The sequence below is a fragment of the Cyprinodon tularosa genome, unplaced genomic scaffold, assembly GCF_016077235.1.
Source record: "Cyprinodon tularosa strain WSP-4 unplaced genomic scaffold, ASM1607723v1 ctg154, whole genome shotgun sequence".
In the NCBI taxonomy this organism is placed as follows: Eukaryota; Metazoa; Chordata; class Actinopteri; order Cyprinodontiformes; family Cyprinodontidae; genus Cyprinodon; species Cyprinodon tularosa.
Genome location: NW_024038375.1, coordinates 1,752,197 through 1,770,172, shown reverse-complemented (window position 1 = coordinate 1,770,172; position 17,976 = coordinate 1,752,197). Strand labels below are relative to the sequence as shown.

The following is a 17,976-nucleotide window of genomic DNA, read 5'->3' as shown; positions in this document are numbered from 1 at the left end:
ACTGCATTTTTGTTTTTTGTGTTTTGTTTATGTACTAAACTTAACTTTTTCTTTTTACTGAAAGGTACTATAGAAATAATTTGGGCTCACCTTAAACCTACCGGTCCTGAATCTGGGCTATTCAGCCACGGGCAGGAAAATCAGCTGTTTCACAAAGCTCTTTAGGTTGGACCAGGAACACAGAGCTATAAGATGAACAGTTAGTTTCCTGGTAATGTGGCTGTTTTTCATGCTAGAAATGAATGAGGCTACGGTCATCTCGAGTTACTCAATCATAAAACCATATGCAAGTGTTTAGTCAAATACCTCTCTACTGCTTTAGTCTAAAAAAAAAAAAAATCATCCTTTTCATTTCTCCTATTACCCAAAAAATTCCGTCTAAAACCTAAGAAAATGTTTTGTGCTAACATTAGGCAAACCATAGTTATTACAACTAGAACTATAGATGAATCTGGGCCAGTTTCAAATTCTAATTTTAGTCAAACTTTGTTGTCTTGTCAGAGAAAAGATAGGAATAATTTAGAATTTGTTAAAGTGTATATCTAATGAAACACTTTTTGTTTGTTCTTTTGTTTAAATCTAACCGTAAATCCTTATCTCCCAAAAACATATTCTTACTCTTTCTACCGTAAAATCTTTACTAATGACTCAGAATTTAGGCACTGACTATTGATTTATTCTCAGTCATCGATCAACAACTAATTATTTTGTTGTGGTGGTCTATAAAATGTTTCACTAGTTGGTAGGATCTTTGCTTCAGAGCTTCGTTAAATTCTAATTAATAAAAACTAGGAAGGACCAATGCTTTGATACAAACATGGGGGGAAAGTCTTGTTATCTCCTGACTTGTCTCTCTCTCAATAAGATTCAGCTCTATCCTCCCTGCCAAGCGGTCATAGGATAAATGTTTGTTTTATTAAGTTGTTGAAATAAAAAAGTTTACGCAAGCTAATAGGAACATGTTTTCAGTCCATACAATCTGAATGAGAGCGCAACAATTTGTTTTAGAAGCATTTTTTTTTTACATATTAAGAAAAGGAACAAATTAATAAACAAGATGTTTGTCTTGCATTCTGATATTTTTCTTTCTAAACAGAATCAACTCAGAAATCTCCCCCCTATCACACCACCTTTGTAAGAAGCACTTTTAGCAATATGAAGTTTGGAATTAACCTTTGACTTTATTTTTTGGACACAGAAAGATTTTCACACCATCTTACAGAAAGTAGGGCTGGATTCTAAATCAATCCTTGGATTTCATACATGTATTCAAAAAAAAAAGTATTATGCTTTCCTAACAGTGTAGGGTTTCTTTTAAACTTTACCACAATAATCATTTTTAAAATCATTACTAATCATGAAACAATAAAAGTTGCTTTAATTGCTTTTTCCAAATTGTGTAAATAATGATCATATGTGTAATGACAGTCTTTGTTATTGTATCTAATTTTCCGGAGGGGTACTTTGGGAATGAGCAGTTTGGTATTATGCTCAGATTTCGAGATGTGTAGAACCGTTTTTAAATTGAAACCATCCATTACTACAATTGACAAAATACAAAACTGTTAGTTAGTATACAACTATTATTATTCAACCTATCACAGCCATAGTCTAATCTGTTAGATTTGCATAATAAATGAATAACTAATTGGAAAAGCTCTCCCTATTCAGAAACAATACTTGACTAGATCCATATCAGGTAGAAGCTTGTTTTTTACCTTCTTGACTTTCAGAGTGAGAGAACCACAATCAGTTTCATCACTAAACAGAAGATCAATGTTTTATTATGGTATCATCATTAAAACATTTTAAAATTTGCTATAAAGATTAGGAATAAAATAAATCCTGATAGTAAAGGCTTTTGAGAAATTTTATTTCTATGTCTCTCTAATGATCATTCTTTTACCTTATTTCCCCCCACAGGATTACAGCGAGTCTTATGAGTTCTTTCTAGAATGTAAGGAGCGAAATAGTTTGCCTTGCGACAGGATTGTTAGTATACATCATGCTGATAGGAATGTGGTGTGTGTTCTTTGCACTCTTGAACGATCTGAACATAATGTTTCAAATGATGGATGATGAACAAATGTTTGCCGGGGGAAGAGCGGAATTGGCAATCATCCAATTTTCAACGGTCTTTGTTTTTTTTAACATATAAGATAATATGATTAATAGTACTTATTATTTCTATATATACTTTCAGTATATATATATATATATATATATAAGTATATATATATATTATATATGCCTATATTTGAAGACGTTTTTATTATATTATGTTCGGAATGTGAAAATACACATGTTATTATAATCGAAGTTTATGAACAGAAATTAATATATAATTGTGTTAATATATTTAAGATCTCGCAATTGTACACTCCTTTAATTTTTACCTTAGCTTCAGTTAAGTAAACTGCAGTATTCACGGTTGGAAAATAGAAAGTGTTGAAAAACACTCAAAATTATTGGAGAAGAAATGAATGCTGGTCTTTCTGCCTGTGCCCTCCCTGTTGTAAACACTTCGTCCGTGGTTTATCCCCGTTAAATCGATGCTGTAATGTAATCTTAACTGAGATGCGAGTGTGTATAAAATAATTCTGGACAACGAAGAGACCTTGTCGATTCACCTTTTTTCAAAGGGAGAGGAAACATCAGCCAGCCACCCGCATTAGCAAAAGCAACACTGAACCCCCCCGCAACTACCTGCTCTCTTCTTCTATTATCTTCATAGGGAAACATCTTAATAAGTTTCACACAGACCACAGTCCACTAGAAATGATCATACTCCCGACATCTGATTTCTCACATGTGATGGAGGTTAGCTCTTTTTTCCCTGCCCTCTACTATGCTTTCTGCCGTGTTGTTCGTGTGGGGAGCTGGAAGCGTCATTTCACCTTCCCATCTGCCCAGATTTCATCCCTCCTGTGCGACGACCTTGCGCATAATACTTCCTTCAACTATGAACAATCTAACTTTTGCTGCCCAGCTTAACTTCGCCTCTTTATTCTTTTAGCTATTCAATCAACAGGTTATATTTCTTCATCCCCCTTTTCTCTCAAATAGGTTCTCTTTTCTTTGTTTCTTGCATAATGATTCACATTTCCATAAGGAAGTGGATTTAATTCAGCTGTTGTAGGTAAATAAATCGGCCATTCAGTTGTTCTTGTTGTATTCAATCTGAACCAATATCGAAGAGAATCATAAATGATTTCAGATAACTTTGCAAGATGTGATGAATCTTTTAAACTGCAGAATCAGTGAAGAGCCAACACTTGAAATCATACTGAGCTTATACCAAACTGTTCATTCCAAAGATATCCTCACGGCGAAAATTTAGATACATTAACAAGACTATGTCATTACACATGTTATGTATTATGTTACCACATTTTAGGAAAAGCAATTAAAGCAACTTTTATTGTTTCATGATTAGTAATGATTTTAAAAATGATTATTGTGGTAAAGTTTAAAAGAAACCCTACACTGTTAGGAAAGCATAATACTTTTTTTTTGAATACATGTATGAAATCCAAGGATTGATTTAGAATCCAGCCCTACTTTCTGTAAGATGGTGTGAAAATCTTTCTGTGTCCAAAAAATAAAGTCAAAGGTTAATTCCAAACTTCATATTGCTAAAAGTGCTTCTTACAAAGGTGGTGTGATAGGGGGGAGATTTCTGAGTTGATTCTGTTTAGAAAGAAAAATATCAGAATGCAAGACAAACATCTTGTTTATTAATTTGTTCCTTTTCTTAATATGTAAAAAAAAAAATGCTTCTAAAACAAATTGTTGCGCTCTCATTCAGATTGTATGGACTGAAAACATGTTCCTATTAGCTTGCGTAAACTTTTTTATTTCAACAACTTAATAAAACAAACATTTATCCTATGACCGCTTGGCAGGGAGGATAGAGCTGAATCTTATTGAGAGAGAGACAAGTCAGGAGATAACAAGACTTTCCCCCCATGTTTGTATCAAAGCATTGGTCCTTCCTAGTTTTTATTAATTAGAATTTAACGAAGCTCTGAAGCAAAGATCCTACCAACTAGTGAAACATTTTATAGACCACCACAACAAAATAATTAGTTGTTGATCGATGACTGAGAATAAATCAATAGTCAGTGCCTAAATTCTGAGTCATTAGTAAAGATTTTACGGTAGAAAGAGTAAGAATATGTTTTTGGGAGATAAGGATTTACGGTTAGATTTAAACAAAAGAACAAACAAAAAGTGTTTCATTAGATATACACTTTAACAAATTCTAAATTATTCCTATCTTTTCTCTGACAAGACAACAAAGTTTGACTAAAATTAGAATTTGAAACTGGCCCAGATTCATCTATAGTTCTAGTTGTAATAACTATGGTTTGCCTAATGTTAGCACAAAACATTTTCTTAGGTTTTAGACGGAATTTTTTGGGTAATAGGAGAAATGAAAAGGATGATTTTTTTTTTTTTTTAGACTAAAGCAGTAGAGAGGTATTTGACTAAACACTTGCATATGGTTTTATGATTGAGTAACTCGAGATGACCGTAGCCTCATTCATTTCTAGCATGAAAAACAGCCACATTACCAGGAAACTAACTGTTCATCTTATAGCTCTGTGTTCCTGGTCCAACCTAAAGAGCTTTGTGAAACAGCTGATTTTCCTGCCCGTGGCTGAATAGCCCAGATTCAGGACCGGTAGGTTTAAGGTGAGCCCAAATTATTTCTATAGTACCTTTCAGTAAAAAGAAAAAGTTAAGTTTAGTACATAAACAAAACACAAAAAACAAAAATGCAGTCAAACTTAAACTAATGGTATTTATCCTACAGTTGAATTAACTCGGCCAAGGGCCAATCTAAAGAAAAATAGAGTTTAAACCTTAATTCAAGGCAATGTACATTCCTTGAAATACGGCCCGGATAGTTTCTCCATGTTTAGTCAGGGGGTATGCAGATCAGTCTGGAGCCTGAAGATGAACCAAAGTGAACAACCAGTGAGGAGATACGGTAGAGGTGGGGGGTTGGGTTTTATGAGAAACAGCACACAATGTAGGGTAAAAGTTCTTCCCAGAATTATTCTTGTTTATGAAAGGACTCTTAATGGGGGGAAAAAAAAGGATTTCTAGTAATACTACTGACTATTGATTGTGAGATGTAATTTTACCTAAAGGGCGTAATATCATTCTTTGTAAAATACTGTAAAATTTATCATCTAGAATGTTTACTGATCCGACACAGCTGAAATTCTGATCCTGTAGGTTTTTTGACATGGTTTTATCTTTTGCAGACCGATATAGTTCTGACTAAAGATTTAGGCAGAGTTGTTATATCATGTTTAAGGGTTAAATGCCTACAGGGTTGAAAACAGAATTGCATTAAAGAGTACAAACATAATGGTTTCATTGTAAAAAAAATAAATAGCCCAACTAATTCAATTAAAAACATTATATTCATATGACTATACTAGTTAGTTATACAAAGAAATGATGGTATGATCACTGAAAGCGTAGATGTTTAAGACTACTTAGAGGTTGGTTTGAATCTTGTTGCATTCATGATATGGAATCTCTTCATAAAAAGAAAAAAAAAGACAGACAAGCAAAAAAATAAAGTAGCAGATCTAAAACAACTAATTTTGATGAGGAAAAAAATAACAGCAGTAGAAGCTGAGCAGTTTACATTTTAACCATACAGCGAATGTCACCCTAATCTGCTCCTGAAATGTTTTTGTAAGTTTTTAGTGCTTAAATAATAGTGGGTCATGCTTTGTTTTTGTTACATGTTCAGTCAACAGATGTTTGATTTAGACACCATTGGATAATTCTGTAATCGATTGCTTCTCCTTTAGATTTGCATCAGTTAAAAAAAAAGAAAAACCTATTACCTTCCCTTGTGTAACTCTTATTTCCATGTTATACTAGTAGGTCTCCCATAGAATGAGTCAACAGAGTAATGCCTTTATCTAAAAATTTTATTTTGTGCTTGTTTGTATTGAGAAAAGTTAGGGAAATAAAAAAGTAGCTGTTTATAAAAAGTGGTAGAAAAATAGGCTTACTCCGGGAAAAAGGCGTATCATATAAAAAAATATTATATATAATTTTTTCATGGTCAAATGATGAAAACAGAGATATGATGTATACTACAATGCCTAAATACCGTCTCTGTCGATTTTGTGTAGTTAGAAAGAGTGTTCTTGCAAAAATGCCCTTGATTCATTGCATGGTCATACAGATACGTTGATGAGCATATTATGTGGTTTTTGATCCTTACATAAGCATTTTTCACAAGGTTCTAGGAGAAAACGAGCTCCTGTAATGGTGAGTTTTTGTTGTGATTCTAATCAAACATATCTTTCAAGCCGCCACAAAACTTCTCCTCCAAGTGGGGATAACTAATACAGAAGTTTATTTGAATGTGTTCTTTGGAGGAATTTAGGTCAGTATTTGATTTGTGTTCCAGGAGTATGGTGGAAGCCATAGCGGACAAGGAAATTTGAGGATAACCCCCCCCCCCCCTTACCACAAACACCACTTACACTGGATGGCATCTATTATTGACTTTTATACTGTGTAGAGTACCTAAAATTTCTACTTAAATGGGATTTAGTAAAGACCTGAAATCTAAAAATATATTTTTTCCAAAATAATAAAGCACAAGGTTTAGACAGATCTACTCTTATGCAAATGTAGCGGTTGTAAACATGCAGATTTGTTTTTAAGAAATATAGCAAATGAGAGTAGCAAAACTAGCACTTCTGCCTGCCTGGACATTTATTGTAATGACACATAAAGACAGGAACTCACTCTTACAACAAAACTGAACGAGAGAGCCTTTGGTAGGGCTTATAGAAAAATGATAAGGGAATCTGGGCTGGAAAATATTCAACTAGTTTTAAGTTCTGCTATCAGACGCGTTGCTAAAAAGATGACTGACCTAAGAGATCCCAGAAGGCTTGAGCCACGCCACAACAAATAATGTGGACAAGGAGGCTATTGCAAAACTTAAAGCGAGTCACCCCAACACACAGGTTTACTTACAAAGCGTATCTGATGCTCAAACCCCTGCCTTCAAATGAAAGACGTAAGATGAGAGAAATAGCTTCTATTTCGCTCAGATGGCTGCCATCAAATTTAGCACTTAAAATGTCCTCCCGTTTTACAGAAATGTGACAGAGGGATTGCTTTTCATTTAAAAAAAAAAAAGAAAAAGAATAACAAGGAATAGAAGATTTTTTGATTTTTTTAAAGCTCTTTTACATAAATACTAAAGAAGACAGTAGTACATTTGGAGAGTTGAGATCGTGTTAATAATGCTTGGTCCTTCGACAAACTAAAAATTATAGGCCAGAATACTGTATGCAATTACCTTTTTTTTTTTAAATCTATGCCCATTGAGCATTCTGGGTCGGGTTTCTCTCCAGGAACTCCAGACTTCCTCTCACAACAGTCCAAAAACGATGACTGTTAGGATTAATTAGCTATCGTCCATCAGTAATAAAAGTGAACATAACCTATATAGACTGATATATCTGTAAAATCGTACCGGTTAACAAGGTTCAGGTGACCTTTTACCAAAGAGTCTTCTTCGTTTCCTGCTTCAGGAATGCGGATAAGCAATTTAGTCAGTTTGCCCACATATCAAAGTTTCATTATTATTAGAATTACAAAAAAATCTAGGGAGTAGATTGAAAAAAGATTAATGATCAGCTATGAGAAATAAATGTTGAAGAAATTAGAGATTTAATACAAAAAATTATAAAAAAAAAAAGGTACGAGAACAATTATTCTGTAGGTTAACAAGCTTATAAGTTTTTGGCCAAATCTGTTGGTTTTAAATTAAGAAGTATAATCAAAACATATGGCATAGATAAGCCTTTAGATACAAAATATCACTATCCGTTATTGATACAATTTTTAGTAGAGCTGAACAAACCGATCCTGCTCAAAGTTAGCCTCTCTTGTGAGACAAGGCAAAGAGAAAAGCAGAAAATCTTTCTCTCAGGCAGCAGAACGCTACAAACATTTGCCCAATCCATAGACTGTCATCTATCAGGTTATGTACGATAGCAATATTTCACGATCAATTGTCTGAATAGTGAAAGAAAAAAAAAAGGCATTCTGTCTATTTAAACAAACCCAGCGCCATGTGAAGTTGAGTGAACAAAAACATAACTTGTATAAACATATTGTGTTTCAGACACTTTGTGGCTCAGATCGTGCACGATGTGGCTTCACTCTATCAGTTGAATCAATCAGGATGCTGCCAAAGACAGATACGCGACTTTGAATGTATATTAATGACTACGCCCACGCCGTGTATCCGCAAATCTAATATAAGACGCTGACACATCTCTTCCGTATAGAAAAGAGATCTGATTCAGACCTCGTGCGATGGTCAATGGAATCCGCCCAAAGAGTCCCTCATAGCTATTTTTTAAGTGGGTGTATTTTTTACCCGTCTCCAAGGTCCGGAGTTCCTCTGGTGGACACTTCGCCTTCTTTAGTATAGATATAGCCCAAAGACCGGGTCAGCCGTCATTAAGCTCACCTATTACTTAAATGTTATTCCTGAGTGGATGAACAAGGTCTATCGCTTCAAATTAGATACACGAACTTGTAGGCGTGGGTGGGTTCCGCAGGCTCCTCTTGCGTGTTGCAACCTTTACCTCAGGAGGACCCTTATTGACGGATCACTGAGGCTTTTGTATAGATCATGCCACTGGTCAGCCGGCTCCACTAAGGTCACCAACCTTAGACTGGAGAAAAGGTTGCGGTTCACACGGAGCAGCTCTAAAGTGAACCAGATCTTTTCCACTGCCAACAAAACACTGCGTGGCTGAGGCGAGCAGCCCTAGAAATCACAAACAACCATTGCGTTTCGTGGAATGATAATTGTAGGGAGCATTTTATTGTATTTATTTTTTTCTAACCATCTTAAAAAGATTGTGATTTTTAAGTTTGCAGAAAGAATGCTGAGATGCCGACCTAAACTTCCTCGGCTTGGGAGTGTACCGTTATTGAAGTACTCTACTGCGCATGTGGGACGCTTTTCTTAAACCGTCTGGGTAGATATGATATGCGACATTAAATTACACATTACTGGTTTCTTTTAAGGTATACCCTGACCGAAATAATTTACATGTGCATCATGAATTGGTTGTAGTAATATATCTACATTATAGATATCTCATTAGGTAGTATTCTATATATATCATGACAAAATCTACACATTTAAGGGTTTTTTAATAGACCGATAAAACCTATACATGTGCCATCATGAGTGGTTGAGTACTATATATTCTTAGCATATAGATATCGTATAGTATATATATATCATGGACAAAATTACACATTTTGTGTAGTTTTTATTAGAGGCCGTATTAAATATACATGATGCATCATGACTTGGTGCGCATGTATTATATCTACATATAGATTTCGTTATAATATATATATCTATATGTTTTTTATGATATATTTAGTTATATCGATATTATGGTCTCTAGTCAGTGAGGCACAGGAGAGGTGAGGGATTGTACGCCGCCACAGCCGCGTAGCAGCCTCGACGTGGTAGAGGGTTGGAGGAAGTTGTATCGACACGTGAGGGAGTTGGTTTGAGAGATAGACTGCACTGTCGTGATTCGTGAGTGAGTTGAGATCACAAGCCTGCTCAACAGCTGCCTGCCCTGCCAGGCAAAGAGGGCTGAATGCTCAACAGTGATTATATAGAAATCAATACAAATACTAAAAATAATAATTGTTCAATCATCATTTACAACCGTTATTAAAATAACATCAGTTCATTTTTTTTATATCAATTTTATATTTAATCTTTATATAAATTTTAATATTAATTTTATAATTAATTTTAATTAACTTTATATTAATTTATAATAACTTTAGTATTAATTTTATATTAATTGAGGCGGGACTTCCGGCTGTCCCTTTAGGAAATTGTGTGGCGTGGTTCTCCAGTTCCGTTGAATTTTGATGAAAGGTAGGGTTATATCTTTTTTTTATCCTTCAACGCAAGTGAATAAATCATTACATTACATAAATCAACTTAATGATCATGAACCTGAAGGATGTGGCCTAATACTTTCTACACAAATAATCATTTTTGGATCTTGACCCTCATCCTACAAAACAAAAAAACACAAATATTAATAAACCATCTCATATCAACCATATCAGCTCTGTATAAATAAGCAAAGCAAAGAATGTTGAAGGTAACAACAACATGTTGTTGAACGATTAACAACAACAACCTTCAAATGTTCCTAAGTGGATCTTCTTTTAGACTTGGACAAATTTTACTGTCATTACGTATACACATAGTGAACACAAAACAAAATTTCGCATTGTACAATTTTCAGACAGTAAATGCATTTAGCTGCATTTGCAGGTGTGATGCTGTTAATTTAGCATTTTCTGCTGTTTTTTTGGCTTTCTCAACAATCCCTGCCTGTGTCCAGTTTAAGAGTTTTGGTACCTAAATAACATTTATAAATAATTTATTGTTTTTACTAGTGCTGGGATGCTATTAATTACAGGGTCTGTAAATCAATGAATCTCTCAATTACTTTATCGATTCATCGATTAATAATCTGATCGCCAAAGGTTCTTCAAAGAAATATTTTTATGAAATTAAACCAGGTGTAACCAAAACTTTTCCACTTAAGGAGTTCTGGATAGAGCATATTGTCAGACAAGAAAATTTTTTAAATCCAAAATGTGTATATACATATTTCTTTTTTACAGTTTTGGTATAATTACTCCTATAGTGGGTTGCTCTTTCTGCTAAAGACACGTTTTAGGGTCTCTATACTCTAGTTAACGATTAATTGGTTACTAAATTAGTTAACAATTATTTCAACAATAGATTAAACATGATTAATCTGATTAATTGCTTCAGCCCTAAATTTATCAGATTTTAATATGGCAACCATATATCAACAAAATATAACAAGGTTACTGTCAAACATTGTTTAAGTCTCATTTGGTTGGAGTGATTAAATAATTTCACTTCAACTATATCCCTGCCTTGGAATAACACTTCCATTATACAATGATGTCTTCGCTGTAGGGTTATACAGACCGACCAGAAGCAGAAATCACCAGTAAGAGCAACTAAAATAATGATGAAGATGATAAGACAGCTTCTGTCAGTCATCGCCCGGGTGAGGAAGACTGTGCTGAAATAGGCCAGCCTCTGACTCACAGCTCAAAGTGACGACTGACACAGTGACTGTAATAAGACCCGACTTTATGGGACTAGCATCCTCATCTTATGTAACTACTCTGTCCAAAAACAAAGCTTTTCAGATTCCCCCTCTACCATAAGCTGCACACATCAAACACTTAATTGACTCTAATGGTTGAGTATCTATAATACAAGAGTCTCCTCTGATTCTGAAGTAGCCCTACATGAGATGACAGTTTTCCAGTTATGCTATTAGTGTCATTTACCTCCATTAAGGTTATGTAAATCTGAGCACCCATCAGTGGAGGTGAGAGCTACCCTGTGTGTGATGCGGAGGTGGGTGGAGTGTGAATCACAGATGGATCTGTGCTCCAGGAGTGAACAAGAGGAGTTAGAGGAGCTTACGTGAGGGAGAGGGTGAAGTGAAAGCGCTGGCGGAGGCCCTTGAAGGTGAGGAAGGAGTTTGGGGGGAAGTTGCGAGTGGTCATCTCACAGTAGGGTCTCTCGTAGCCTCCTGGGGGACACTCGCACTTGAAGCCACCAACGAGCAGGTTTACACAGGTTCCTCCGTTCTTGCAGACGCCTGGAGCGCAGCGGCCTGAGCGGGATGACAGCTCACAGCGTTCTCCTGGTGGATAAATGGAGAAAAATCAGGATTGTTATAGTTCATAGCATGTTTAGCAGAGATTAACAGTCTGCGGATCAATTCTGATCTGTGATTTTTCTTTTCAGTAAAAATGGTAAGTGGGCTTTTAAAAAGCTGCACAGGAAGTTCAATTCAATCTTCAATGTATTTTATTGTCATTTTATTTTAACAAAATTTGAGGGGGATCATCAAACTACCACCATCATGTTTATTGCTCAGTATAATATTTTATTTTTTTTTACTTTTGTCAATTAAGAGAACATAAACTCCTTCAAAAAAATCCACTTAATCGTCAGTCAATAGATTAGCTTCCCTAAGCTGTAGATTGTTATGCCAGCGGTTCAATCCTTTGTCTTGAATAGTAAGCAGTGTTTTTTGCTTCTCTTTCATAAAGGCATTGATGCGCTCAAACAGCAACTGTGCAGACCAGCACCTCCTGTGATGGTTTTAATAGCTGCTCATGGTTTTCTCTATTTTAAATAGTCCCTTTAACTGTGCTTCTCCAGAGGTCAAAAAATTATCTTTAAAAAACTGCTTGCACCCCTTTGCAGACTAACAAATGGCGAAGAGTTTGGTTCTCATCTTTACATCAGGATCTGTCGACTTCATGTTGGCAAACAGGTTGTTTCTACAGGTCAGGCACTAATTGGGCCTGGATGAGGGTTGTGAAACTGAATTATGTTCAAAAATTGTTTTTTGTCACAGTAAATTAATAATTTAACAAGGTTTAGGTTATGGGACTCAAAATGAAAATGCATTAAATGATCTGAAACATATTAGCCTGATCATTTACATGGGTAAATACATTTTCACATCACTGGATATGAACTGTAGGTATAGACTGGTTACTAAAGGTGGGACCAAGTCATCACCTCCTAGGTCAACTCAAAAGTCAGATACTAATGATGTGAGGAACCAAAAACATTGATCAATATTTTAATTCTCCTGGTTTAGTTTCATACAGTAAAGTCATTTCAAGAAACCAAAGTCAAATCAAAATACATTATTGTTTAAGAAAAGGTCCAGATCTCTGCTTGTTACAATCAGCATCAATTACCAAGTTTTTAAACTAAAGTTCCAATCTAAGATTTATTGTACTTGGTAAAAAGGAAGACAGTAATCCCCCCTCCCCAGCTGCTGATGCACACTGCCAGTCAGCTGGCTAAAAGTACTACCACTGCACCTAATTATCCTTGATATTGTGAGCTTTTCATAAAAGACCAGAACAGAAAGACATTAACTACTCTATAAAATTAGTACTAAGTTAATAGTTGGGTTCGAAATGTTCCTGTTAACACAGTAATTCTGTAGTTTTTCCTTGATGTTGTCATTATGTCATAATCTCATATTGACCTGTTCCTAAAATAATCCTCCTTCAATCTGCCGTAGAAAAGATTTTTCACTAAAACATTCAGGACATCATGGCTAATTAATAAAGAAGTTATTTACTTGACTTCTTAAATCAAATTCTGCTTAAATCCTTGTCATTGCAATATGTTTTAAAAAAGATGATCTCTGTTCAGCACACCCCGCTCCACCCGCCTCCATCTGGGAATAAAGCTGCAGTTTGAGCTCAATTCACATTCAGGGGAACAACATGATGGCTCAAGTGCACTGAGCTGGAAGTGGTTTTGAAGACAAAATGATTGCACTTTTCTGAGACTGTGGCAGCTCAGAAGGATTTTCTGAGTTTTTTTTCACACTTTACAGACGGGTTGATGACTACATCAGTGCATTACTGGCAATCAGAAAAGAAGCGTGACTCCGTGTGCTGCCTACATATCAGACACAGCGCCTATATCTTCTGAAAGCATAATTCAGTTAGTCTAGAAAATAAATGTTATCCTACTGGAGACTACAAATTATTATTTAACTTAAATCAACTAAAGGGTCGGTAATCTAAATGTAAAACAGACTTTACTCTAAGGCTAAATGTCTATTCATATCACAAACTGCTTAAATGTGAAAAACAAGTACTGGCTACGTAAAGCACAGCGACACAGAAACGTCTGAAATATGTAGTTTATATACAGAAAATGTATTATCAAATAAGCAGATTAGAAGATTGAGCAGTAACTGGACTAATGTATGATATGTAATATAAAACTTCAGTTTATAAAGTAAACCTTTAAAAAAGAGCAAAAAGAAAAAGAAAAAATATAAAAGTGTTAACTCCTGTTTTTTTTCGGCTGTCTAAGTGGAAAAATGTATTTTCATGGCCGCTGATTATTAGGACTCTTTGCCATTTTGTTTGTTTTGTACCATTACAACTGCAGAAAACAACTATGATTTAAGATTTATTTTTCTCTGATTAAAATACAGTCTATTATATGAAAGTGTACATACAATGAAAATGATCTATTATTATAATAATTATTATCAATATGGCATAGATTGATAAGAAGGCATAATTTCTCTTATTCATTGAGGGGTAATTGGTCCAAAATAGAACCAGAGTCTTAAAAAATAAAATGCAATTTAAATTGAATTATTAGTAGGACTTTGGCATTTTTAAGATAATATATCACCCTAGAGTCTGAAATAATCTAGTTAACTATGTAATTAAGCTGACATGCTATGATTAGGTATATTTATATGTATGAACTGGTCAGAAAATGCCATGCTTGTGTCTGTAGTGTTGGTATGGACTGCAGAAGGGTCAAAATTTTTTCTACATTGACAAAAAACAGAGCGATAACCACAACAATAATGAACAGTAGTCTCAAATCGCTAATAAGATTATAAATTCTGTTGTTTAGTTGGCTAGATATAAAATAGAAAAATATGTCACTAAAATGATGGTTAGTTGTAGTTTTCTTGAGCATACAATCCACTTTATAGATGTAGATTCTCACTTGTCCTCAGCCCTGCAGCCTGTCTATTGTATCCTGTTCATCCGGACCATTGAGATGGAGGAACTACAGCAGTTGCTGAGGCAAGACTGTTGGTTCTCCCCTGGGTGAGCAGGAATTTGTGTCAAAGCCACTCAGTCAGCAGGGTGAAGGTTTCTGGATAGCTAATGTAACGCTCTCACACATTTGGAAGCCAACATCTTTATGCAGCCGCTCTTATAACCATGCCTTTTATTTGATCCAGGATATTAATCACTTCATTCACAGCCTGTTCTTTGTTTTGGAAAACATCCATTCAGTATAAATAAAGTAAAGAGCTGAAAAATACTCTTAGGGAATGCAGTTTAGTGCTGTGGGCTTATAATATGTTTACAGTCTTTGCTGTTAAGCAATGCACCAATAGGCTTATTATTATAAGCTGTTTAACTTGTGCTTGTTTTCTGGTTATTATAAGAAATTTACCTTCTGGGTAACCTTGGCTACTCTGAGTATGTTAATGAATGGGTTTCCAGGCTGGAGCTGGGTCTCTCAAGAGTAAAAAGAAAAATTATAGGCCATGATCAAGAGTTGGAAGAAAATAGTCAAAGATAAACATAAATATAAATAGAACTAGAAACTGCAAACTTTACTTCATTAAGATTCAGTGGATTCGTGCTGAGCTCACCAAAAACATTTCCAAAGGAAAATCCTTCCAATAAATGCTACTAAGCCTTAACTGAAAAATTAAAAGTAATGAGATTTTTAAAATAATATCTCCTAGTGTACCTCTTTGGTGTAATAGAAACAAGGGCTGCACATGTTTGAAAGGATAGAGCCACATTATCCCTGCTCATATTTCTAGTTTCCATCATCGCAAAGCACGCATGGGCTTCAGTAAACTATACTAGTGTGCATATTTGGAGTGGTAAGGAGTCCCCCACAGCTGACATGTTGACCTTTTTTAATTGTTGGAGAAAAAGACCTCAGACAAAGATGTACGATCAAAGACAGTTCTTTAAATTATTGTCTAATGGGAGCACTTGTAACACATTTTCCTTTTTTTAATGTGCAAAAGCCCAAGAACTTCATCTTTTGCAAGTAAGTAAGCATCAGCTCTTGTTTTATTTCATTACTTGATTGTTTTTGTTAAAAAGTGCTGATGGTGTTCCTTCATGGCAAAGACCCTACAGAGACTATTTGGTTGAACCAAGTTACCAAATTAATCTAATTAAAATCTAAGTTAAAAGTAATTCAACTGTCAAATAAAAAATTTAAAGGCTAGATGCTTCACAGTAAACATTGCATCTAAACAGTCTTTAGCAATATCCACAGTAGAAAAATTGGCAGCGCAGCAATGAATGACAGGAAATGTACTCACTGCTGGTATTAACCATCATTCTACAGAATCTTCCTCCACTATATAAAACAGTTACAGTTTGATAGCTATAAAACAAAGCGCTCTTCCACACAGCTATCCTGTCATTTATTTGAAAACTTTTGAAAGCAATAAAGCTTCCAGATCTTTTTTTTCTTCAGGCAATCAAGGTGGGCAAACACTGCAGCTCAATGTTGAGTCCAAACCACTATCTGATATGACTTCCTGGGGAGAAAACATATTACCTGAGCCCAGTTATTGCTCCTCACTAATATCGCGTAAATGCCTCGGTGTGGTGAAAAGTTTACTGAAGGAAATACCCCAAACCAGGTGCTCCTAGCAGCACATTGGCACGTGGGACGGGCTTTAGGGTCACGAATCTAAAGAATTAGTTGATCAATTATTCAAACTGTTCTCGTCTGATCTATTTAGGTCTCTCTATACACCCAACCCAGTAAACACACTGTTGGCGTAAATCATGAGGCAACAAATTGCTCAAAATTTCAAAGATCTTTACTCTTTTTACAAAAAAAAGGAAAACCTCAGGAAAATTCTAAAAACTATTTGGAAAAGAACAACCTTGTGAAATATAAAGTATTGAGCAAATAGCAGGTTAATTCATATGAGAAAATGAAAAAGAAATATACACAAAACTGAACTAAAACGTGTTAAGAGCAACAACACTCAAATCATATTGGTATAAACAAAGCTGTGATCACCTCTTACCTCACATTTACACATTTTTTTATTGTTCTCGTTAATATATATCATTGTTCTCTGTAATATTCATCTGTTAAACAGCTTTGTGGCACACTGTAGCTTATTTAACACATTAAATGACTAATCTCTCCTGTTTGGATTAACTGAGTGTGCAACTGAGTGTGCAGCTGTTCAGAGGATCTCCATCTGAAGTTAAGTTATTTTCTCTGTGATATCTCTGTATCTAAGTAACTCTAACTGACTACTTTAAAACATAGCACCTTCTGCTGCACTTTTCTACTGAGCACTTGTCAGTTTCACACGGTTTTATTTCTGATAGCAAGAAGTAGCTAGCCTAGGCTAGCGCTAGCTTAGCATTGCTATGGCTTCTCTCTCTCCCTCCCTTGACTCTTTTCCAACTCTTCCTTCTTCCTCTCCTCTCTCCTGCTCTCTGTGTCAGATGTTCAGTTATTCCTCTGCCTCCTTTAGTGATAATGGGATGTGTAATAAGTGTAGTATTTTTGTAGCTTTGGAGGCGAGGGTGTCAGAGTTAGAATCCAGGCTTCAGGCTGTTGAAGTAGGCCCCCCACGTAGCTGTCCTCCAAAAGTGCCTGAGCAGCCAGGCGATTGGGTAACTGTACGCAGAAAGCGTAGTCGTGGATCTCTGCCCACTGGTCACCACCAACCCGTTCACGTTTCTAACCGGTTTTCCCCACTCAGTGACACACCCACTGAGAAGCCCACTCTGGTGATTGGCAGCTCCATAGTCAGAAACGTGGCATTAGAGACACCAGGGACCATAGTCAAATGTTTGCCGGGGGCCAGAACGGGCGACATCAAATCCTACCTGAAACTACTGGCTAAGGATAAGGTTAAATACAGTAAGATTGTTATTCACGCTGGTGGTAATGACACCCGGTTACGCCGATCGGAGGTCACTAAAATTAGTGTTGCTTCGGTGTGTAAGTTTGCCAAAAAAATGTCGGACTCCGTAATTTTCTCTGGTCCCCTCCCTGATCTGACCAGTGATGACATGTTTAGCCGCATGTCGTCATTCAACCGCTGGTTGTCTAGGTGGTGCCCTGAAAACAACGTGGGCTACATTAATAATTGGCAATCCTTTTGGGGAAAGCCTGGTCTGATTCGGAGAGACGGCATCCATCCCACTTTGGATGGTGCAGCTCTTCTTTCTAGGAATCTGGCCACATTTATTAGTCCTCCAAAACCCTGACCA

The 17,976-nt window shown here is 35.7% G+C and overlaps 1 protein-coding gene across 3 annotated transcripts in view; it reads right to left on the bottom strand.

The window, feature by feature from the left end:
* The window catches only part of celsr2 (cadherin, EGF LAG seven-pass G-type receptor 2), a 111,636-nt gene that overhangs the window by 47,242 nt on the left and 46,418 nt on the right, over positions 1–17,976 (bottom strand). For all 3 annotated transcript variants that reach the window (XM_038279935.1, XM_038279936.1, XM_038279938.1), the window contains exon 3: positions 11,597–11,819. In XM_038279935.1, coding sequence (XP_038135863.1) covers positions 11,597–11,819 — 223 coding nt within the window. The remainder of the gene's footprint in view (positions 1–11,596; positions 11,820–17,976) is intronic.